Source organism: Rhincodon typus, chromosome 3 (assembly GCF_021869965.1).
Source record: "Rhincodon typus isolate 14 chromosome 3, sRhiTyp1.1, whole genome shotgun sequence".
In the NCBI taxonomy this organism is placed as follows: domain Eukaryota; kingdom Metazoa; phylum Chordata; class Chondrichthyes; order Orectolobiformes; family Rhincodontidae; genus Rhincodon; species Rhincodon typus.
In genome coordinates, this window is record NC_063334.1 from 103253371 (window position 1) to 103279500 (window position 26130).

The 26130-nt window shown below is 41.1% G+C and overlaps 1 protein-coding gene and 1 long non-coding RNA gene across 2 annotated transcripts in view; both read left to right on the top strand.

Annotated features, from left to right (window-relative positions):
• The first annotated feature begins 625 nt into the window (after positions 1-625).
• On the top strand, positions 626-12397 carry LOC125487877. Its single transcript, XR_007266137.1, has 3 exons — positions 626-718; positions 12007-12166; positions 12280-12397. It is a non-coding gene; the product is annotated as an uncharacterized LOC125487877 (long non-coding RNA).
• An 11957-nt stretch (positions 12398-24354) lies between these two features.
• The window catches only part of LOC109914295 (interleukin-31 receptor subunit alpha-like), an 84741-nt gene continuing 82965 nt past the window's right edge, over positions 24355-26130 (top strand). Inside the window, exons 1-2 of the mRNA XM_048593864.1 lie at positions 24355-24406; positions 24544-24585. Of these exons, the coding sequence (XP_048449821.1) occupies positions 24355-24406; positions 24544-24585 (94 nt within the window). The remainder of the gene's footprint in view (positions 24407-24543; positions 24586-26130) is intronic.

Here is a 26130-nt window from a genome sequence, read left to right on the forward strand (position 1 = left end):
GCTTTTTCTCCACTCCATGTTCTTCAAGCCTGTACCTGAAAAATTATTTTAACCTGTGTTGTTAGTTTTTTTGTTATGTAAATAGTTTGGAAATTTGTTAACTCACTGTTGGAAATCTTAACTATGTTCCTCAACCAAACTTTTTGGATGAAACTAAACTATTTTTTGTTCCTTCCCTCAAACTTGCTCTGGCTTTCCTATATTTGGCTTCTTTTCATAGGTACTCAATTTAGATTTTTCCCTTTAACTGCTGCAGGCTTTCATTGCTCTCTTTGCTCTTTTAAGACTTGTTTCCCCTTTCACTATCTTGCTCGTATCACTCGATAGGCACTTTTGTTCAAACTTCCAATGTTCTGGTGGTTTCTCTAGAGAAGTTGCTGTTCAGATATGTTTCTTTCACAGTTGCTATTGAGCTTTGTGGCTTTTCTGGCTGCTAACTGATCATAAAATTGTACTGACAATTTCTTATTAAAATTATTTTTTTAAAAATTTCTGCTCCAGATGATTTCAGGTCTTTTTCTTGAACTTCATCATTGCTATGGTTTTCTAGGCTGTGAATCCTGTAGTTGCCACCTTACTGTATTACATGGATTGATGCCAAACCATGTGTTTGTGTACTGTACAGGCTGGTCGGGAGAACGGCAAAGTCAAGGACAGTCTACACGATCTATTAAGACCGTGCTAAACATTCCTTCAGAAGCTGGAATCAGAATTAATGGTGAGTTTTAATTGATTGTCCAGTTTCCACTTTGCTTGATATATATAGTATGTCTGGCGAAATTAAAGCATGTATTTCTGACAAATAAACATGTTTTAATATCTCATTAATATCTAAGTGACCTGCCAATGGAATTTTGTGAACCACTTGTAAAATTTCATCACGATACCCAGATGAACATTCCTCATCAGCTGGTATTTGAGGTGATCTCCATAACCTTGTTAGCACTTTGTCTTTTGAATAATAATTGGTTCCATTTCTGAGTAAGCTCCCTCAATTCAGGATCCATCTGTTATATTTCCATTGAAGAAGATGGGCTAAACATGTCAACCTCATTCTCTTTGCTTTCCTCCCTTTTACTTTTTTTTGAATAAAATGACAGATGACTGAATTTCCATGCCATCTCCAAATTGTAGCAGTTCATCCTCTTCCTGTCTAATTTTATGGGCCTGAGATCTATTCACAATACAGTCAGAAAGCAATCCAGGATGTTCCTCTCAGTTTCTTTCCCTTCAATTGGTTATGTCAATACACTTGCTGAGTCTAATCTTATGAACATTCCCCAAGATAAAACTAATTTCTTCCATAGGAATTTGATGCTTTTCTTCAACTTTAATTTCCTAATTTACTGAGTAACATTTTAATCCAATTGTGTACAATGGGACAAGTTTATAACTTCTGTGTGTACCTCCAGTTAATACTTTCTTCTTCAATGTCCCTTCAGGAAGACAAATTGTATGATCAACCAGGATTGACTTGCTCCAGTATCTTTTAACATCTTTTGTCATTTGTATTTTTAATGAGAAAAGTAAAAGAATATCTCTCCTTTCTAAAAAGCTTTAAACCTTTCCATAAATGGTTTACTTATTCTGTTGGAGAAGTAAAGGAACACCTTTCCTTTTGAGGCAACATAAATACAAAATAAAACATAAAAAGAGATTCACTTGATTAATCCCTGGGATGTTAGAATTGCTATTTTAGGAGAGGCTGAGGAAACTGGGACTGTATTCTCTCGAGTTTTAAAGATTGAGAGCTACACATGTTGAAACTTACAAAATTTAAACAAGGCATATGTTTCCTCTGGCTGGTGACTATAGAACCAGGGGGCAAAATCTCAGGATAAGGAGTAGGTTATTTTTTCTCTATGTTGCTCTTATGTTCCTATCGATAGAACGTCCAATAGTCTGATCTTCGTTAGCAGTATTTAAGGAAGAATATCATTGGCTATCCTGAACAATCTAATTCCTTCTAGTATTTTCTAAGGAAACACACTTTACGACTGCTCTGGCTTTAAAACCCCATTTCCTTTCATGGTACAGCCTCTATTGAGAATTTCTCAAGTGTTCTGACTCCTGCTATAGATGTCCCATTTAACTTCCAGCCATTAGCTTTAGTCTGTTCAGCCTCATTACAATGGAAACATATTATTTTCATTTTCCTTTTCTGATTCATTTTTGGGATGTGGGTCCACTGGCTGGGACAGAATCATAGATTCTATGGTTCTATAAATGCCGACCCAGCCAGCATTGCCCATCTCTAGTTGCCCTTGAGAATGTGGTAGTCACATCAATTTTAGCCTTTCCCCTTTTTTTTTTGGCATCCTTCTGTTTGTTCCCTAAAATAATATTTTTTCCATCCCTGAGTATTTTTTATTTCTTCAATTGCCGTGTTGATTCCCATATGACTATTTTCCATATGTAATAATTTGCTTTTATTCATTCATGGTATGTGGGTGTTCCTGGCTAGACCAGCATTCATTGGCCATTACTAATTGCCCAGAGGGCAGTTAAGAATCAAACACATTACTGTGTGTCTGGAGTCACATGTAGGCCAGGCCAAGTAAGGACGGATTTTTCCGATAATTGGCAATGGATCTTAATTAGACTCTTAATTTTTAGTGAATTCATATTCTGTGGTGGGATTTGAGCCTGGTTCTTCTGGATTAATAGTCCAGTGGTAATTCACGAGGCCATTGCCCCCCCTGAAATTTATCTTTCAGGTAAAATATATCTTTTTGAAATATATTGTTCAGATAAAATTTATTACCTAAATGAAATCACAAGTATCCACCAGAAATGCAGCTTCTTGGATCTTTGACATTTGAAGGTCATCCAAATAACTCTTAAGGGTTACCAGATTCAGAATTTGTATTATCATCATGATTTCCCTCATTCACAATTTTTTCCTTTAACTTTGGTGATCAAAGATCAAAATCCAGTAACTTCTTTACACTGAGGAGCTGGATCATGTATATTCTTTCTTTGGGAGCTTTTTAGGCTCTGCATTTTATATTCTTCACAATTGCAACATTTTGGCTACTGTCATTCAGTGTCATTTGCTTTGAGAATTGTTATTTTTACAAGTTCCATAACATCAGCTGACACCATAAATTAATATTTCAGATCACACAACTTCTTAATATCAAAGTTAACATTTCAGAACTTCTGAGGAAGGGTCACTGACCCGAAACGTTAACTCTGTTTTCTCCTTCACAGATGCTGCCAGACCTGCTGAGCTTTTCCAGCAAATTTGTTTTTGTTCCGGATTTACAGCATCCGCAGTTCTTTTGGTTTTTTCTTGATATCAAACACTTGACACTGATACTCAAAAGTGGAATACATTGTGGAACATTCTCTCTATTATTCTTTAATTTACACACCCCATTCTTCCCTCTTGTCACTCATTCCTCCTCCTTCAATCACTCTTTCCTCTGTTTCTCTTCTTGATCCCAGTTCTCACTGCCCATTCTTATCACTTCTTTTCGACAAAATTTTCTTTTCTTTTTCCCACTCTTCCTGCATAGTGTTCCAATTCCTCTCCTCTATCTGATGCTTCTCCTATTAGTTATATCATCTCTCATTTACTGTCCCATGTGTGACACACTTACGAGGGTCTGAAACTGAATTGAAATAAAATCGATCTGTTCTACTCTGTCTGTTGCAAACAAATCAAACATAACAGAGGATAATTCTTTGCTTTTAATGTATTGATCTATTTTGACAAGTGCTTAAAGAATTAACATCACGGATATCAAGATAGTTATCACCTTGCTTATAAGAATGGTTATGAATTAAGTTATTTCAATGCTGACATTTCAGTGAGTTCAAAAGTTCAACTGCAATCACTCATTGAGAATTATGATGATTTGTAGAAAAAATGCTCATTGGCTGATTTCTGAAACTAACAAGTGTTACGAAGTGGAGGTCAACCCCTCTCTGATAACATAACTAAAATCGAAACACTCGGAGAAACTCGCATCACCTCATAATCTGCTGAATGAAGTGTGAAATCTGTGTATAATCTGCCTCTCACCCCTCCCCAATCCGTTATAAAGGAGAGGTTAAATGAAATGAACTTCTGACAGTCACTCTATAATCAACAAGCAACAATTTATTTATCTAAATCTAACAGTGAAAAAATTAACAGAACTACTGACAAACTGAACAATTCCCCCTTAACTACTATCTGTTCCTGAATAAAACAAAATTCTAATGGTATGCTGTTCCAACAGATACAACTCCCACTTATAGAAACCAAATTAATAAAAAATTTACAATTTAATCTCTCAAAATTACAGACAGGATAAGTCATCCAGAATTATCTTGGCCTTTTCTGCTGTCCTCCAGTCAGGAATGCCTTTCTCTGTCGAATTCTTGTATCAGGAATATTAGCTAAAAGTGCTGTAGTACCTTTATTTAGATGGTGCTTATTCTGAGATTTTAGAGATTTCTGTGACAGCCAGTGATTTTCTTTTTCTTTGGAGCTGGTGGCTATTAAGGGCTGTTCTCTTAACAGATGGCAGTTTGCTCTCACACCATTTTTCAAATGGCCTCTTCTTTTATACCCTTGATGATATATTAATATCTTACAATAGGATTGGTTCAAGGTTGTCAACACCATCAGATTTAAATTTAATTTGGCTTTGGTTTCTTGGGCCTGGCTTAAATTAAATGGCTAAATTCAAAAACCTGTTGTCTTGGTAAAAGTGCTGCTTTGCCTGCTAATATTAAAGCCTTTTGATACAATGTTTCAATTTCAAGAACTCTGTGAATCTGATGCTGCCTGCAGGCATTGTTTTTAAATCTTGGAGCCTAAGAAAATACACATTTTAAAGGGACCACGCACTGTTCCCCCCTATCATTTTACAAACAAATTCTAATTCAAATCCCAACTTCATAACACAAGAACATAAAGTTATAACATGGGAAATCTGAAGTATTTTTGTTTAAGAAAATATTTTATTGCCCTTATCCAAGTTGAATCAATTGCTGGTTAAGTATGGCATTCAAAGTTAACACTTTGAATCTGGCACAGTGCAGTTTTACAAGTTCAAACTCGTTCAAATTCTAACTCCAACGAAACCCACTTTTTACACTGCTAATGGCCTGTTGCCAAACTCAGTTCGATGTTTCAACCTCCTTTGTTGGAATTGACAGCAACATAAGTCCACAAAGTCATGGGTCAGTAAGATAGAAATCATTCATTGTAAAATTACAGATGCATATATGTTCTGAACCTGTGAATGTAATATTGTGGATCCAAACAGCAATCAGACTATTTTGGATCCGGTGATGCGTAACAAAGCAGATTTAATAAATGATCTCAGTGTAAGACACCACCTGGGGAACAGTGAACATAGGATGGTAGAATTTAGAATTCAGTTTTAGAGTGAGAAACTTAGGTCTGAAATAACTCAGTAAACTTAAATAAGGATAATTACAAAGGAATGTAGGCAGTGTTGGCTGCATTGGACTGGGAAAGAAGTTTAGCAGGAAAGACCTAGCTATAGGAAGGATATTGTTACAGAAGGTTTAGAAGAGTTTTACCAAGGTGTTGCCAGGTACGGAAGATTTGTGCTACAAGGAAAGGCTGGATAGGCTGGGGCTTTTTTCATTGGAGCGTAAGAGGTTGAAAGGTGATCTTATAGAGATTTTTAAAATCATGGGGAGTATAGATAGGGTTAATAATAGGTGTCTTTTCCCCATGATGGGGTAATTTAAAGACAAGAAGGCATATTTTTAAAAAAAAGATATGAAGGGCAGATATTTTGCACAGAGGGTGGTTCATGTGCAGAATGAACCTCCTGAAGAAGTAGTGGATTTGGGCACAGTTACAACATTTAAAAGACACTGAGATAAGTACATGAATAGGAAAGGTTTTGAGGGATGTGGGTCAGGAGCAGGCAGGTGGGACTAGTTTATTTTGGGATTTTGTTCGGCATGGACTGGTTGGACTGAAGGGTCAACTTCCTTACTGTATGACTCTATGACTATGTCATTATGACAGATGAGGAAGAATGGCAGACTAGAAGAAAATAGTTCATGACCCACACAGCAAAATATATCCCAGTAAGGAAAAATGATTATAGGAAGGGAAATACAGAAAAATTGAAGTGTAGAAAATAGGAGCAGAAGTAGGCTATTCAGCCCTTTGAGCCTGCTCTGAAATTCAATATGATCCTGGCTGATCATCCAACTCAGTAATCTGTTCATGCTTTCTCCTCATATGCTTTAATCCCTTTAACCCTAAGAACTGTATCTTACTCCTTCTTGAAATCATTCAATGTTTTGGCTATAACCACTTTCTAGAGAAGAGAATTCCACAAGCTCACCACTCTCTGTGTGAATAAATTTCTCCTCATCTCAGGCCTGAAAGGGCTACTTTGTATTCTTAAACGATAACCCCTGATTTTGATTTCCCCAGTCATCAGAAACATCCTTCCTGCGTTTACCCTAACTAGTCCTGTTAGAATTTTAAAGGTTTCTATAAGCTCCCATCTCATTCTTCTAAATATCTAACCAAGGAAGTTTAAGAAAGTATCAAATTCAAATAAAAATATATAATGTGGCAAAGATTAGTGGTCAAACCAGAGGATTAGCTAAGTTTTAAGAGCCAACAAAAGACAACCAAAAATAATAAAAAGGGACAAGATAAAGTTTGAGAGCAAGCTGGCAAATAATGTAAAAATGAACAGTAAGATCTTCTGTAAATATATAAAAAAGCAGTAAAGTTGAAAAAAAAACTTTACATCAGCCTTCACAGTAGAAAATATTAATAGCATTCCAAAATTACTAAATAGTCAAGGGATCCATAGTGTGGGAGTGAGAAAATAAACACAATAACTATGATTCAGTAAAAAGCGCTCTGGAATTTAATGGGACTAAAGCCAGTAAGTCCGCTGATTGATGGGTTACATCTTAGGACTTTAAAAAAGGTAGCTACACAAATTGTAGATGTGCTCGTAGTAATCTTTCCAAGAATCTTTTGATTCAAGCAAAGTCCCAGAGAATTGAAAAACTGCCAATATAATACCATTATTCAAAAAGGGACAGCAATAAAGAAAAAAGACAATTAGCTTAACATTTGTCATTTATAACGGATGTAATAGCAGAGAAGTTAAAAATACACGATAAAATTAAGCAAAATCTGTTAGAGTTCTTTGAGGAGGTAACAAGCTGGATAGCTAAAGGCAAACCAGTAGATGTATCATATCTTGTAGGTCTAATATTTTTGGGGAGGTGATGGGATAGTGGCATTATCACTAGACTATTAATCTAGGAACCCAGGTTATGTTCTGGCGATCTGGGTTCAAAACCTGCAAAAGTAGATGATAAAGTTTGGATTCAATAAAAATCTGGAATTACAAGTCTAATGATGACTGTGCAAATCATTGTTGACTGTTGTTAAAAACCTATCTAATTCAGATGGGATGGAACCTACTGTCTTTACCTTGTCTAGTTTACATTTGACTCCAGATGCACAGTAGTGTGGATAACTCTTAACTGCCCTTTGGGTAATTAGTGTTGGGCTGTGGCCCAGTGATGTCCACAGCCTGTGAATTATTTTTTAAAATTGTGGTTTCCAAAAGGCATGAAGGATGAGGTAGCACTCATTAGGCTAGTAAATAGGGTAGGAGTCCATGGCATTGGGATGGTATATTAGCATTGAAAAAAGTTTGGCTAACTAATAGAAGATAGAGAGTTGGGATAAAGGGGAGATTTTCAAAATGCCAACCCCTGTAACTAGTGGTGTGCTACGGGGATTAGTGCTGGAGCCACAATTATTTAAAATATATGTTAATTACCTCAATGATGGAAGTGAATGTACTAATAGCCAGGTTTGTAGGTGGGAAGGTGGGAATGGTAAAGATGTCACAAAACACAGAGGGATGTCGACAGGTTAAGTGAGTGCCAAAAACTTGGCAGATGGATACAATTATGTATATTGACAGTAAGAACTGAAGTGCTGAATATTATTGTAATGGAGTAAGACTGCAGAAACTGCAGCATAGAGGATTTGGGATCCTTGTACATAAATCAGAAAGTTATCATACAAGTTCAACAAGTAATAGGGAAGGCAAGTGAACCTTTGGCCTTTATTTCAAAGGTAATTGAATATAAAAAATATAGAGTTCTTGCTAAAACTATAGAAGGCACTTTGATTTGCTTATCTAGGGAAAGATATACTGTCAATTGAGAAAAGGTACATTAGGTTGATTTGAGGTATATAGGGATTTTCTTCTGAGGAGAGGTCAAGTAGGTTGGAATTTAGAGGAATGAGAGGAAGCCTTATTGAAAAATAACATAATTAGGAGGCTTGCCAGTTTGATTGAGGAGTGGTAGAAGAATTGTAGAGGAATTTATAACCAATAGCATATTGTCAGAGTTGTCATTTATTTAAGACAGAGATAAGGAGTAATTTCTTTTCTCAGAGGTAGTCATTCTGGGGAATTCTTTACTACTGAGGGTGTCAAAGCTGAGTCATTAAAGTATGTTCAAGATCAAGGTAGACAAGTTTTTAATCAGTGAAAAAATCAAAGGTTATGGGAATAAGGCAGGAAAATAAATTTGAGGGTTATGAGGTCAGACTTGATCTCATTAAATGGTAGAGCAGACACAATGGGCTGAATGACCTCCTTCTGCTCCTATCTCTTATGGGTTTAAGGATGTTGCAGTTTACCATGAAGCCTTTGCAGGACCTGTCCCATTGTCTCTGTCAGAAACATGAGTAGCTGAGATGTATTTTTCTGATATTTAAATGGTAGGTACAAAACGCATTTTGAAAACCAGGGATGCTGGTAACTGGGATTTTATCATGCACTTTATAACAGCTGCACAGTAATATTTGTGTGTCACAAAGAAAGCTGACCCATATTATTGAGAAGTTGATGATAATAGCCATAGCTGTCTAAAATAGCTAGTCTTCCTCCATGTTCCAAAACCCAAACTGATCTTCAACAGTAAAATCCCTCTTGGATTTAAACAAATGTGGTATAGTATTTGGTAAACTACTTGTGTTAGCATCCTGCAATTTACTGAACTCCATCTGAAGCATCTGGAGTGGTTGACTTGTGTGTTTCAGATAGGCAGGTGTTGCTGCAACAATAAGCACTTGGCGTAGTTTGGTTAGCCACAAGGAGGGAACGAAAAAACATTTAAATATATACTTCACAGACCAAAGTGAACCTGTTTTGTTTTAAACTCTAAGCTGTTGTGAAGGCAAGTTCTGCGTAAATGCCCCCCACCCTGGTTTTCAAAGATAATTAAACAGTAGTCTAAAATGTTTATTTCCAGTATTTGATGGTCACCTCTGAAATGACAATATGACATGTATGAGCACATGCATAGTTGTATTTCTAAGTTCGAAATGCCATGCCATTTCTTAATAAAAATTTATGGGGTGAGATTGCACTGCACACTATTAGTACAATTGGTTAATGCAGTTTAAATGCTAGGTATTAAAAAAGGGTCCAAAGCTCAAATTATGTAGCAAATTTCTAAGTAATAAAACATGTATTTTTGAAAGGAAGAATAGGTCACAGATCATTTCCAGAACTGGAATGATTTGGACTTACCTTTGTCATTTTCCACACGTTGCCTTTTCCAACGAAAGCAAGAATACATGTGAAGGAGGAGGCATTTGCCTCTGCATTTGTTGATCGTGACTGTGAACTTCAGAATAAATGGTACGGTCTGAAAGTAACACTTCATCTCCTCCCCATCACACCTTCCAAACCTTTTGATTCTGTTTTAATGTTGCCTTGTGCCAGTCTGAATATTGTTTTTCATCTTTTTCCTTTTGGACAGGTCGTTCCTTATTCTGCCATTCACAGTCACTCGAAAAAACAACTTTCTTTCTTTACCACAAACCTTTGTCTTTTCTCCATGATTTTTTTGTCATTTGACCTGTCCTGTCCTCCGCCCTATCCTAGACCTTCCCTTTCTTTCTTCCACACCCTCGAACTTTTCAACGGCATAAAAGCCATTATATGCCTACCTTCGCTCAGTTTTAAAGAAATGATATTCAACTAGAAACTTTGACTCTCTTTCTCCCTCCACAGATGCTATGAGACCTGCTAATTATTTCCAGAAATTTGCATTTTTATTTCAGATTTCTAGCATCCACAGTATTTCTCTTTCAGGAATTCTGAAGACTGATGATCAGACCATCTGATTCAGTGTTGTTTGTATCAGCTTGTTGTGTGCACCTTGTTTTGCATGTTTCCTATGTAACAAGAAGAATACTTTGAAAGTCCTCTTTTAGTGGTTTGCGACATCCTGAGGTCAAACTCGTTATGACACAAATGCAAGCCTTTCTTTTTCCTTTTGTCTTTGCTAACTCGTATGCACTGCCTAGGAGGAGCACAAGCAAGTTAGCTAACGTCCCAGCTGGTAAAGTGCACAGCTGAGCGAGGTCCAAAGATAAACAGAACTTGGAAGTGTTCTAGTCTTTGTCACTAGCAGTGGACTTTCTTCATTCGACAGGCATGTTGCACAGTCAACCTCAATGACTTCTAGTTCTTTGAAACGTTTCTACGAATGAGCCAAGTCATTTGATGATCTGATACGATTAACACCATTGACACTGTTGCAAAAATGGTGTACAAAGGGACTCACAGTTACAACTGATTGCATAACTTGATACATTGCAAGGGGTTGGAATATTATGTGTACAGGCATCAGCATGTCTAGTTCAGTATTGACCCAAATACAATGTTCTACATTGGAACTATAATACCAAAAGATACAGTTTCCAAAAAGATTCTTTTAACCACAGTTTTTGTACAAAAAGTAAATTCCATTGTTTTTTTAGAGGGTGTAGGGACGTGGTTTAAACATAATCCTCTGTCAGAACTGCAATGATGGGCTAGCAGATACCCTGGAGAACCTGCTTAAACATCTACTTATATGATTTCTCCAGGGTTTCTCCTAATTTTCTATTAATCATCTGCCAGCAATAAGATAGAGGTAAGGGATCCCCTGCAGAAAGTCTAATCCAGTGCTAGTCCAGACCTCACCATCAAAAGGGTGAAATTCATCTTCTAATAGAAAAGGTGGAGCATACTCATTGTTTTGCCTTAGCTAAATCATCCTCTGAGGAAACTGCAGAAGCTCTTGAAACAAGAAACTGTGGCTCTACAATTTTGTTAGCATTGTCTATTTGAAAAAGGATGTCCCCGGCTAGACATTACAGAAATGAGGTTTGTTTCTAGCGTGTTCAGAAAGTTTGGAGGTGGTATCTAGGCAACAATAAGAATGCATGAGGATATTTGCTGCTCCTGCCTAGGAGAACATCATTGAAATGTTTCTTTGAAGTTGCTTCTTCCCATCATGTTGGTAATCATCAAACAGCACACACTGCTTAAAATATTCACCTGGATTGTCCGCTGGTTGGATAGTTATTTCAGTGTAGATGGGAGTTCAGGTTTTCCAGTGTAGTTGGGAGATCCTGCAGAATCCTCATTGTAATGCAATCCAATGGATTTGACAGAGAAATTAAATTTTCTACTAGGCATTTCCACTATACCTGGAGATTTCCACTTAACACAAAGAATTTGGATGCTTCCAATGAAATTAAATAAAAGCTACTCAGGAAAATTTAAATGTTAAATAGTCTAACACCTGAGTACCTATTCAACTGAAAACATACTTATCTCAACACCCCCTCCACAACCCCTCCCCCCAACCCACCAGAACACTATCAATGACCTTCTGCATTCTGCAAGTGTAAGGGTCATTATCTTTCTGCATTCACACTCACACTCTAACTCTGCCACTGCACCCACTTCCCATCAAGGCTCGTGAGCTACCCACTCTCATTATTTCATGCAATATCTTCCCTCAATAGCTCTCACCTACACCATTAAATCCACACCCCCACCCAAGCTGCTAACCCTTCCCTACTCATCCACCCGGGGCACCTCACCACCTTTCCTGCTCCTGCGCCATCATTGGCAGCTCTTCCAGCCACTTTCATCTCTCTTATTCCTTCTCTTTGTCTCATTTCAGGAGAAAACAGCCCACAATGGAGGTGAAAGGGCCAAGACAGGTGAAGTGGTGGCTGATAATCGTCTTCTTACGCCATAGAAAGAGAAAGCAGCTCAGCTCGTTGGATAAGACCATAACTGCACATGTGGTGATGCCGAAAGCTCCATGTCCTGGTAACCAAGTAAGCTTCATTGTTCTGTGCTGCACCGTTTCTCTATTAGTGTCAGAGTAGTCTGATCATGCTCAAGCTTCTATGCCTGTTGTACAACTCATTCACTCCTTTGTTTTATGCAGGCATGATTGGCACCCACACAGCCACTGCCAACAAGAGAAAAGCCCCTCTGGATATCAGCTCTTATCCCATCTATTAGGGAGATACCAGTGATCCCTTAGAGGATGTACCAGCAAGACTGTCTCCTGCGAACTCCACCAGCTCAGAGACTTTCGCATTGCTGGGTACTTGACCTACATTAGTATCTAATAGTGGTTTATATAGTTTTAGCAAGACTTCCCTACATTTATACTCCATTTCTTTTGAAATAAAGTCAACAGTCCACTCGCCTTTGCTCTTACCTGCTGAACTTATAAGATAGCATTTGTGATTTATGCATGAGGACTCCCAAAATACCTTTGTGCTGCAGTTTCTACAGTCTATCTCCATTTGAATAATATTCAGTTCTTTTGTTTTTCCTGCCAATGCACATAAATTCACATTTTCCCAGATTATATTTCATTCCCAAATTTTTGACCACTCTTTAAACTTGTCTATATCCCTCCGTAGACTTTTTGTGTCATCCTCACGACTTGCCTTCCCATCTATTTTTGTGTCATCCAGAAACTTGGCAATAGTGCATTCACTTCTCCCATACATGTCTTTAATATAAATTGTAAATAATTGGGGTCCCAGCACATTCCTGCCCCTGTGTTATCCAAGTCTCCGTAATGGCCACAACATTTTTGTTCCAAGTACTGATCTATGCTGTAAGTTCATCACCCTTATTCCTGACACTTCTTGCATTGAAGTAGACGCACCTCAACCCGTCGCACTGACTGCCACTTTGCCCTATTGGATTTGGTGCTTGGCAACGAACCAGGTCAGGTGTCAGATCTCTCGGTGGAAGAGCATCACGGTGATAGTGATCACAACTCCCTGACTTTTTCTACAGTCATAGAGAGGGATAGTAGCAGATGGTATTGGAAAGTATTTAATTGGGGGGGGGAATTACAATGCTATTAGGCAGGAACTGTGGAGCATAAATTGGGATCAGATGTTCTCAGGGAAATGCACGATAGAAATGTGGAGGTTGTTTAGGGAGCAGTTGCTACAGGTACTGGATAGGTTTGTCCCACTTAGGCGAGGAAAGGATGGTAAGGTGAAGGAACCTTGGATGACAAGACATGTGGAACACCTAGTCAAGAAGAAGAAGGAAGCTTACTTAAGGTTGAGGAAGCAAAGATTGGACAGGACTTTAGAGGGTTACAAAGTAGCCAGGAAGGAAATGAAGAATGGACTTGGGAGGGCTAGAAAGGGATATGAGAAAACCTTGGCGGGTAGGATCAAGGAAAAGCCGAAGGCATTCTATACTTATGTGAGGAACAAGAGGATGGCCAGATTGAGGATAGGGCCAATCAGGGATAGTGGAGGGAGCTTGTGTGCGGAGTCAGAGGAAGTAGGGGAGGTCCTTAATGAATACTTTGCTTCAGTATTCACTAGTGAGAGGGACCTTGATGTTTTTGAGCACAGCGTGAAACAGGCAGATATGCTCAAACAGGTTGTTGTTAGGAAGGAGGATATGCTAGAAATTTTGAAAAACATGAGGATAGATAAGAAGGGTCTAGACCCGAAACGTCAGCTTTTCTGCTCCTCTGTTGCTGCTTGGCCTCCTGAGTTCATCCAGCTGTACACCTTGTTATCTCAGATTCTCCAGCATTGGCAGTTCCTACTATCTCAGGATAGATAAGTCCCCGGGGCCAGACGGGACATACCCGAGGTTGCTATGGGAAGCGAGGGAAGAGATTGCTGCTCCTTTGGCAATAATCTTCGCATCCTCACTGTCCACTGGAGTAGTGCCAGAAGACTGGAGGGTGGCAAATGTCATTCCCTTGTTTAAAAAAGGAAATAGGGATAATCCTGGAAATTACAGACCAGTCAGTCTTACTTCTGTGGTGGGCAAATTATTGGAGAGGATCCTGAGAGATAGTATTTATGATTATTTGGAAAAGCACAGTTTGATTAGAAATAGTCAGCATGGCTTTGTGAGAGGCAGGTCATGCCTCACAAGCCTTATTGAATTCTTTGAGGATGTGACAAAACACAACAATGAAGGTAGAACAGTGGAAGTAGTGTATATGGATTTTAGCAAGGCATTCAATAAGGTTCCACATGGTAGGCTCACTCAGAAAGTAAGGAGGCATGGGATTCAGGGATATTTGGCAGTCTGGATACAAAACTGGCTGCCCAATAGAAGACAGAGGGTGGTAGTAGAAAGTATTCAGCCTGGAAGTCGGTGACCAGTGGTGTGCCGCAGGGATCTGTTCTGGACCTCTATTCTTTGTGATCTTTATAAATGACTTGGATGAGGAAGTGGAAGGGTGGGTTAGTAAGTTTGCCGATGACACGAAGGTTGGTGAAGTTGTGGACAGCGTGGAGGGCTGTTGTAGGTTGCAACGGGGCATTGGCAGGATGCAGAGCTGGGCAAAGAAGTGGCAGATGGAATTCAACCCAGAAAAGTGTGAAGTGATTCATTTTGGAAGGTCGAATTTGAATGCAGAATACAGGGTTAATGGCAGGATTCTTGGCAGTGTGGAGGAACAGAGGGATCTTGGGGTCCACGTCCATAGATCCCTCAAAGTTGCGACCCAAGTTGATAGGGTTGTAAAGAAGGCGTTTGATGTGTTGGCTTTCATTGGCAGGGGAATTGAGTCTAAGAGCAGTGAGGTTATGCTGCAGCTCTATAAAACCCTGGTTAGACCACACTTGGAATATTGTGTTCAGTTCTGGTCACCTCATTACAGGAAAGATGTGAAAGCTTTAGAGAGGGTGCAAAGGAGATTTACCAGGAAGCTGCCTGGACTGGAGGGCAGGTCTTATGAGGAAAGGTTGAGGGAGCTAGGGTTTTTTTCATTGGAACAAAGAAGGATGAGAGGTGATTTGATAGAGGTTTACAAGATGATGAGAGGCATAGACAGAGTGGATAGTCAGAGACTTTTTCCCAGGGTGGAAATGACTATTACGAGGGGGCATAATTTTAAGGTGATTGGAGGAAGGTATAGGGGAGATGTCAGAGGTAGGTTCTTCACACAGAGAGTGGTGGGCGTGTGAAATGTGCTGCCGGCAGTGCTAGTGGAGTCAGATACATTAGAGACTTTTAAACAACTCTTGGATAGGCACATGGAGGATAGTAAAATGTAGGGTATGCAGGGTAGATTGATCTTAGTAGGATAATAGGTCAGCACAGCATCGTGGGCCAAAGGGCCTGTACTGTTCTATGTTCTATGTTCTATGATTACAGTTGGACTTCACTGGTTACAGGTTGCCATCCTGAAAACCTCCTCTAATCCCAACTCTCTGTTTTCTAATAGTTAGCCAATCCTGTATCCATGCAAATATACAGTCTCTAAAACCATGGGCTCTTAATTTATTAGGTAGTTTTATATGCAGTACTTTGCAGAATACCTCTTGAAAATCCAAATGTACTGAATCCACTGGCTCCTCTTTATCTGTCCTGATTGTTATCTCCTCAAGAATTGTAATAAACTTGATAGATTTGATTTTCCTTTCAAGGAAGCATGTCAACTCTGCTTGATTTTTTGCCAGATTCAAAGTAGCTTGATCCCTGTATGGATCCATAACATATTGTTACTCGGAAACTGTCCCAAAAACACTCTGTGAATTTCTGTTGGCTACCTCTGTCAATTTGATTCTCTCCAATGTGTGTGATGATTAAAGTTACCCATGAGTAATATACTGCCTTTTTTAAAATCTCCTGCTTTATTCTCTGCCCTACTGGGGACCTGTAGACTAGTCCCACTAGAGACTTCTTACCTTGTTCCCTTTAGTATCTGATTTGGTACCTATATTGAGTTTTAATTAATTATTTAACTATAGTGTGCACTTATTTGTGTTGCTTTTTGTATACATTATTAACTTCATCACCAGTTTATATATATTAAAATTTAAGAATAGGATAAATCTTAACCAGCTACATGATCCTCACCAGCTTGATCCTTTCCCTTTAACGGAGCAAGAATTGATTCCTACAGGGCAAGAAGGATAGTAAAAGAGAAAGAAACAAACACTTCCTTCTCCCTTCCCTAAATTACCCACTCAAAAAACTCCCACATTTGCACTCAATTACGTTAGCTGCCCCAATTTTCTATCTATTTTGTTGATACCCATATGAACAATGATCTTTGACAGTACATCCTCCTCCTTAACAATTGTCTGCAGTAACATCGGTGACCCTGGCACCAGGGAGGCAACATAGTATTCATAATTGATGGCTCTATGGCCACTAGAATGGCAGTGGGATTGGAATTTCCACTCATTCATCCAGTGATTGGGTTAATTTCACATTTATGTGTGCATCCTACAGGGGCATTGTGAAACAGAAGTTGCCATCCAAAGTATCCCGCAGCCTATTATGAAGGCCACTCAATCTATTGCAGTCACTTCAGGTGAAACAAAGATTACAGAAGACAGTCAACCTGAACAAGTCTAATGACAAGCCTTGTCGTTCAGGAGCAGGTTTTTGCCTTTTGGCCAGAACTACCATGTAAAATTGACTCACTTCCCAAGGGTATCAAAGACTGAATCATGGTGCTCAAATAAATCTTGCTCAAAACCCAAGTATAACATCAACAACAATACACATGGACAAGATTAAAGATTCAATGAGGTCATAGCAGGATTATCGCAATAATTTCAGTAGGGTAGACCCAGTGATTTTAATGCACATGTTGGTACTGGCTGTAATACATGAAGGGGAGTATTGGGACACCACAGCATTGGAAGAGTAAACTTCAATGTTCGGCTTCTGTCTCGGGGTAATGAGTTTAATCTCATGATTACAAATATAATCTTCTAGCAAGTTGAGAAACTGAAAGCTTAATGGCTGCAACTAGATCTATTATTGACACTATTGGGCATTGCTATTGTACGACAAAGAGACTTCAAGGACTGATGCTCTACTCACTGCTTCAGAAGTGTTGAACACTGGTCACACTACTAGCTGTCAGGAACAACATGTTCTTGAAGAGAAACCTGCTGAATCAAACCACAAAGGAAGCTTGACAAAAATATCTGAACATAAGTGGCCAAGAGACAAGAACTGGAACAAAAATTAAACATACAACTTGCTGGTGTACCAGAATATAACACAGACTTTATTTCTGGAAAAAGATAGGCATGTTACTTATAGCACAACACCTGTGGTCATCTTGGAATCATCAGACAAAGGCATCAAAATCGTTTGACAACAATCACAAAAATCCTAGATTTTACATAATATGTTTTATTCAAAAGTATATTTTATTCATAAATAAACATTATATACATACATAGTTACTGAAGCAGTTCAATTCTGTGCAGTACCATATAGAGAAACAGACACTGGAGTTTGACTCTATCCAACAAAGCAAAGGTATTTCTTACTTATACCAGATCACATTTACATGTATCTGAGGCACCAGGAGAGTCCGACAACTGAACGGACCCCCATTTAACTTCAACAGAAAGACCTCAGATGGTGGTCATTCCCTACTGCACCTTGGTAGCAGCTGCCCCAAGCTTTAGTGCATCCCTGAACACTTTATCCTGGACCTTGGAACGTGCCAGTCTGCAACACTTGGTCGAAGTCAACTCCTTGTTCAAGATCAACAGGTTTCGGGCAGACCAAACAGCGTCTTTCACTGACTTGATGGTCCTCCAGGCACAACAGATGTTTGTCTCTGTGTGCATCCCAGGGAATAGACTGTAGAGCACAGAGTCCTGCATCACGGAGCTGCTCAAGATGAACTTCAACAAAAATCACTGCACGTCTCTCCAGAACTCCTTTCCAAAGGCACATTCCAGAAGGAGATGTGTGGCAGACATTCCCCCCTGCAGCTGTTTTGAGGGCATTGTGCAGTGGTGCAGATAGTACAGGCAAACATGAAGGATCTAACAGGTAATGCCCTTCTCACCACCAGCTAAGTGATGTCTTGGTGCTTGTTGAAAGGTTCTGGTGATGAGGCATTCTGCCTAATGACTCTTACAGTCTGCTCAGGGAACTACGTGGCAGGATCCACCCTCTCCTTTTCCCTCAGGATCTCAAGGAACATTACATGCTGACAACTTCCTGAACGACTGTGGTCAAAAGTGACTTTCATTGCAAATTTCTCCATGAAGGACAGGTGATATGGAATGGTCCGACTGCTTGGAGCATTCCATGGCAGCGAGGCCAGTCCCACCCTTCGCAGCTCTGGGAACAGGTAGAACCTCAGAACATAGTGACACTTTTATACCAAGGTACTATGCACACACAAAGGTGGCCATCAGGATGAGGGTGGCAGTGGGTACATTCTTCCACCACACTCACTCCCCCTTCTTCAGTGTTTTGAACTTGGTGTCCCTGCAGAGATGGCCCATCTTAGACCTCCAGATGAAATGGAAGATGGCCTGTGTGACTGCAAAGTTGCAGGTTCTGGGAATGGGCTGGCCCTGGACCACATATAACAACAAAGAGAGTGCTTCACACCTGATGACCAGGTTGTTACCCACAATGGAGAGGGAATGGTGCTGCAGAAAGACCAGTTTACTGCCTCACCTTGGCTATGCACACCTCCCAAAATTTTGCACACGCCCTGGCCCCTCCGAACCATATTACCAGCACCTTCCGGTAATCTGTCTTGACAGTGAAGCGATTAAAGAATCAGTCAGCCCACTTCCCAAAGAACATCCCCTCACTATTCCCTCGATTTTTCTTGGCTCTCAAGATCATTTCAAACTTGTCACAGATGCTGATGAGTGTGCGCACTGACAGTGGATCTGAGCTGAAAACAGCAACATCATTCATGTACAGGGAGGCTTTGAAGTGCAGGCTTCCACTGCCTGGAATAGTTGCCACTCTCAGGCTCATATCCTTCGAGTTGGACTCAGCAAATGGCGCTATACAACACACAAACAAGGCAGAGAGAGTGGATTGCCCTGCCTGACTCTGGATCTGATCAGGAAGCTTTCTGATTCCCACCCATTGATTGAGACAGCACTAACAATGTGGGTGAGAAGCAGTTGGATCCAGTTGCACATTCCAACCCTGATGCCCATTTTGGAGAGCACTCCCCACATGTAGGTGTGTGATATCCTGTCAAAGGCCTTCTCCTAGTCCAAGCTAATAAGGCAGGTCTTCAGCCCCCTGTCCTGCACATAGGTGCCAGGGTCTCAGAGATTGTCCTGCCCAGTACAACACAGGTTTGTGTGGGGTGAATCACTGATCCCAGAGCAGATGTGACCAAGTTGGCGATGACCTTAGACAAGATTTTGTAATCCATATTTAACAGTGAAATTGGTCACTAATTTCTAATTTCCTCCACCTTCCTCTTCAGCATGTAGATTGGGTAATGATACCTTTCCTCTTGGGTTTGCACGTTATCTGCCAGAAGTCCATTGTCATACACCTCCAGCAGGTCCTGCCCAGTCAAGTCCCACAGAGCTGAATACAACTTGTTCGGTAAGCCATCGCTTCCAGGAGTTCTATTCTTTCCTAAGGACTTGAGGGCCTTGGTCAGCTCATCCAGAGATAATGACTGGTCCAACCTCTCCCATGTGCTGTTGTCTAAGACCTCTGTGATAGAGAACAGGAACGACTGGGAGGTCACGCCGTCTATGGGCTTCGTGTCATACAGGCTGGTGTAAAAGGATTTGCTGATCCCCAGGATATCAGACTGAGATGACTTTACCGAGCCTCTTCTTCCTTCAGGATATCGCACACATATATGTGGGATGTGCTGTCCAAAATGGGCTTTGGGGAGGGAATCTGCAATTGGATCTGAATACTCTACACCAGCATTGTTAGTGCAGTTTCAATCAATGGGTGGGAATCAGAAAGCTTCCCAGTCAGATCCGGAGTCAGGCAGGGCTGCCCACTCTCTCCTGCCTTGTTTGTGTGCTGTATAGAACCCTTTGCTGAGTCCATCAGGAAGGATGTGAGCCTGAGAGGGGTGACTATTCCAGCAGCAAAGGCCTGCGGGTCAAAGCCTCCCTGTCCCTGGATGACATTTTCTGCTCAGATCCACTGTCAGCGCGCAGATTCATGAGTATCTGCGACCAGTTCAAACTGGCCTTGGGAGCCCAAGTAAGTCAAGGCAACAGTGAAGTTGTGTTCTTTGACAACTGGGCAGACTGAACCTTTATCCCTTCAACATTAGGACAGACTTCCTGAAGGTGCTGGGAATATGGTTCAGAGATTTGTGCAAAATCTTGGGAGGCTTGCGTAGCCAAGGTGAGGTAGATCTTTCGGCAACGTTGCTCCCTCCCCATTGTGGGTAAAAGTCTGGTCGTCAGGTGTGAGGCACTCTCTCTGTTGTTGTACATGGTGCAGGTCTGGCCCATTCCCCAAAAACTGCACCATTGCAGCCACCAGAGCCATCTTCCACTTCATCTGGAGGTCTAACATGGACAATGTCTGCAGGGACACCATGTATAAAACTCTGGATGGGGTGGGGGGGGGGGGGTTAAGAACGTACCCAACACCACCCTCATCCTGATGGCCACTTTTGTGTGCAGGTGCATCAAGATGTGCGTAGACCCTCGGTACATAAACACCAACTGTCACTATGTACTGCGGTTCTATCTGACCTCGGTTTTACGAAGGATGGGACTGGCCTTGTTGCTGCGGGACACTCCAAGTACTTGGACCATTCCATATCACCTGTCCTTCACTGGGAAATTTGCAAAGAAAAACACTGTGACCACACGTCATTCGGGAAGTGGTCAGCACGTAGCGTCCTTGAGAACCTGCGGGAAAAGGATAGGGTGGATACTGTTGCATGGTTCAATGAGCAGACTGTAAGAGTCATTAAGCAGAATGCCTCATCACCAAAACCTTCCAACAAGCACCAAGACATCACTTGGCTGGTTGTGAGAAGGGCACTACCTGTGAGATCTTCCATATATGCCCAGTCGGTCTGCTCAACCACATACTGCGCTCGAAGCAGCTATGGTGGGTGCATTGGGGTGTAGAGACTGTCCCATATTCTTCTGGAATGTGGCTTTACAAAGGAGGTCTGGAGAAAGATGCAATGGTTGTTATTGAGGTTCATCCCAAGCAGCTCCGTGACACAAGACTCTGTGCTCTACTGTCTGTTCCCTGGGATGCACACTGAGACAAACATCAACTGCTCCTGGAGGACTATCAACTCAGTAAAAAATGCTCTTTGTCTTCCCGAAACTTGTTGGTCCTCCAGAGCTAGGAGTTGACCTCAACTGAATGTTACAGACTGGCACCTTCCAAGGTTCAGGACTCTGTGCTGAGGGAAGCACTAAAGCTTGGGGCAGCTGCTGCAAAGACACAGTGGGGAAAGACCACTGTGTAAGGTCTTTCTGCTGATGTTAAATGGGGGTCCATTTAGTTATCAAACACCCCAGTGCCTCAAATATATGTAAATATAACCTTTACAAGTTAGAGATGCCTTTGGTTTGTTTGTTGGATAGAGTCAAACTCCAATGTTTGTTTGCTCCTTCATATTTACCAAATTGCGTTAGTGGCTATGAATGTATATAAAGCTATTTTTATGAATAAAGTATATTTTTGAAATAAAAAATAACAAAACTCACTAATCCTCTCCTGCTAAATCTGGAACCAGTCTATTTCCCCCAAGAATACAGGACACTTCTGTAATCCATCACTTAGAGGTGAAGCAAATCCAACTATAACGAACACCATGGTATTTTGCTTCATGTCACAGCAGACAAAGTCCACTCAAGGATTATTCTCAATAGGATTGTCACTCATAGATGTTGTAAAGCCAGATCCACGTGTAACTTTCATGACAGTCGGCATCAAATTCAAATTCCCCAAATAGAGCAAGAGCCTCTACATGGGGTCTGTTGACAGATGGTAAACTGAGAAAGTTTGCAAAGATACTATACAAATATGACAGCTCTGAAGTGATGATAGGGGCCATCTTCTCATTTCATGATGGCAAATTGGCACCTTATCAGCTGCATTTCATAGAACCCCTACAGTGGAAAAGGAGGCCATTCAGTCCATCAAATCCACACTGACTGTCCAAAGAGCATCCCAGATCCAGTCCATCCCTGTAGCATTTTTCATGGCTAACCCACCTAGCCTGCATATCTTTAGACTGTGGGAGGAAACCAGAGCACCTGGAGGGAAACCTGCTCAGACATGGGGAGAACGTGCAAACTGCACGCAGACAGTCACCTGAAACTGGAATTGAACCCAGGTTCCTGGTGCTGTGAGGCAGCATTGCTAACCACTGAGCCACTGTGCCGCTGCACCTTCCTGTCACTAGTAGCATAAAGCAAGGTTGTAGAATGACTCATTTTGTGCTTGTCATTTAATTTTCAGCCATGTTCTTGTAAAACATACAAAGATCTTGATATAGGAGCACATATTCTGCTCAGGACGGATGGCACTTCTTCAATCTGCGAAGGTTCCAGGTTTTCACAAAGATCAGAGAATTACTAAATGAGCCATCAACTTGCTGAACTGTGCCCAGGTAGTACACATTCCAGAGGACACCAATTCTGCCCAAGCCTGAGAATTCTTTGGCCTTGCGATAAAACTGAAAAATGCTGTACCAACTTGACCACAGACAGAAATTGCAAGGGCACCTTGTCACCATTCAACTCAGTTCAGAGTTTGTGCTAGGTTGGGGGTGTCTTCTCCAACAATGTCTGGTGAATGGTGAAATCACCCAAAACTAGATGAAAGCAAGCTCAGTATTTTGCAGGCTCACTTACAGGGAGACCATGGAGTTTGTTGCAAAACAAACGGATGTCCACCAGGCACTAGGGTCTGACATCACTTTCCCTGCACGCAAAGGCATGCACAACCTTAACTGTCCTGTAGAGTAATCAGATGCTTATCACTCCCACTATTTTAAACCTACCTATGCCATCAAATGCCAGGATAAATGACTAACACTGGAGTTCTTGCAAGGTGTTTAGTTCTTGGTATTGAGAGCATGCCTCATCAGTTGGGTCTAGGCCCGAAACATCAGCCTTCCTGCTCCTATGATCCTGCTTGGCCTGCTGTGTTCATCCAGTTCTACACCTTGTTATCTCACTTTCAGTGGGTCAGCTTAGGGGATTCCCACATATCCACATCTGTGCAACAGAAGCAGCATTGCTGGAGGTCCCAAACTCAGGGACAAAGACATTCTGGAAGCCAATCTTAAGAGTTTTCGTGGGGAGTGGGGAATAAAAACCCTGCAAAGGGAGATGTCTGAATCAACATTTGAAGAGAACAGAGTCAGAGGACAAGCAAACACCCCGGTAAATTGAAAGCTTCAATCCAAACTTTGGGTTTAGCATCCCAGATGAGAGGACACCCAGGTCAAAGGTGAGCAATTGGTGTCTGATCCCTCCCAGGGACCAGAGGCTCCATCAGCATCTCATCAAGCCCCAGTCAACTCTTTGAACGACCGTAGGAAATTACAGCAACTTGCGGGACATCAGCTCAAAGAGGGGAAAAAAAAGTTCCATACTTTGATGAATGTAAGAGTCACGCAGGCTAACAACAGCAGGTATTTTTTTCTGACCAGCAATGTAAAACTTGCTGCTCTGAACTTGAACCCAGGCTTTCCAACTCATCATATCGAATCAGTCTTTGCGCAGGATTTACACCGCCCAACTCAATTATTTGAGCGCATCCAGGTTTATTACAAACCCCAGTCTAAAATGGATTTGACACCAAGGCTTTGATGAGTGCGACACATTGGGGGAAGAGGTGCCTGTGATCTGGGAGAGGGCAGCCACACACACACGGAAGGGTGTGCTATCCACACTGTGTTATTTCAGACTCCAGCATCGGCAGTTCTTACTGTCTCACAGTGAAGGGTGGGCTGGGTGTGAACTGGTGAATCATGCGAGAGAAAACAAAAAGCCCCGAGACTGTTTAGGGAGCGGGTCCCGCCTCCTGAGAGAAGAAAGAGACACACACAGAGACAGAGATAGGCGCTCGGCAGCGCTTCACCAGAAAGAGTGCTGACCGGCTCTAGATAGAGAGCAGCTCTCACTGTGACGGCCCCCTCTGGTCTTCCCGGCCCATTAGACCGATGGCATGTTCCCTCTCCACCCGCTTCAGATTCCCAGTGAGTGGCAGAAGTTGAAGAGAGCGGCCGGATTGTGAGGCAGCAGCAGCGATGAAGCGTGCTCCTCTCCTCCTGCATCTTCTCGCCTCTTTCCTCGGAACAAGTGAGAGAGAACTTTAACTGATTTCATTCTGCTTGATGTGAGCGCTTGGGCAATTCGTCCTTGTACCAAATCCGGGGCGAGGGGCGGGCTTACAGCTTTGTTTGTTAACTATTTTTGTTTTGTAGATTTTTCCCAAGACAGCGAGAATTGTGAAAAGGAGCAGATGACCGCATCTACAGGTAAGTTGTTGTGGGATACAATTAGATCGCCCTGTGAAATGCTGTGACTTTATTTTGAAACATGCTTCCTATCCCCTTGCATACACACACGCGTTACATGATTCCGATCTGCCATCTACTTCTCAATTTCCCATTGCTTCAGGGCTGTGCAATTTTAACAGCGTGACTGTCTCTCTTTAAGCATTCTGTTTGCTCTGGTCCTTGAGAGCCTGACAATTCCTCCTCGTTAATCCTGTCACAGCCTCCCATGCTTTTGCCACCTCCCTTCCGCCCCCCCGTTATTGCCCCTCAAAGAACAACGATAATGTCCCTACCTTTAAACCAGGAGGTCTAGGTTCAACTCCTACCTGCTCCTGAAGTATATAATACCATCTCGGAACAGAGTGAAGACATTTTCATACCCTTTATGTGAAAATGCTTCCTGACCTCGCTCAATTTTCAGGTTTGTTTCACCAGAGGAACTGGTGGACTTTTGCATCTACCTACCCGATGTACTATTTTAAGCGTCTTAAGGACTTCAGTTAGATCACACCTTAATCTGCAACATATTTTCAATACTTATAGTCAACTTTATTTTCAGTCTGGTGAATGTGGATTATACTGGGCTGTCTTCCCCGAGAGACTGTGCTAATCACGGAATGCTGCTTGGCCTGCTGTGTTCATCCAGCCCTGCACCTTGTTGTCACGGAATGAATACGGTCTAGTCCAAGCTCAAAGGCAGAGTTGTTGGTGTTGGCCGGTTTGTAACATCGCCTTGTTCCGCTTGAGGTCATTTTCACCGGCGGTTGCTCACATTAGGGGAGGCGGTACAGTCTATTTGACCCTGACACGAAAATCCTGACAAAAAAAAACCCTTAATGACTGAAACTTTTGGAAGCATTTTGAAGAAAATGGGAATAAGTGCTTAAATATGCTTAATACTGTAGTTTAACATGATGATTCATTCTTAACTTGTATAGCAAGTTTACCTCCAGCCACACTGATTGCTACATATACTGACATCTTCATATTGATATCAATGTGCAAGCTTGCAAGTCACAACTTTTAGTCTGACAGTTTAAAACGTTAAGTATAAATTCAATTTCCTTGAGCATATGTACCTAACAGTTATCTTCATTAATTATTTGCTTGCTTTTATGACATTTCCTTTTAAGTGATTTTTTAAGATTTCCTCCTTCCTCCCTTTGTTGCCGAGAATAAATATGTAGCATGTATAACTTTCTACAGCATTGTTACAATGTGAAGGAGATTTAGGAGTCGTTTGCTTATCATTTTAAACTTAGTTTTTGTTTGAATACCTATTGAGTACTTTAGTATTGAAAAGTATACTGATTACTTCAATATCGAGTACTTTCAAATGTATATTGTGAACTTTAATATTGAGTGTTTTTAAACATCTAATAAGTGCTGCAGTATTCAGTACTTTATCATGATTACTTTATAAAAACAGAATTTTAAATTGAATACTTTTAAATACTTGGAACAAAAACAAAGTTGCTGGAAAAGCTCAGCAGGTCTGGCAGCATCTGTGAAGGAGAAAACAGA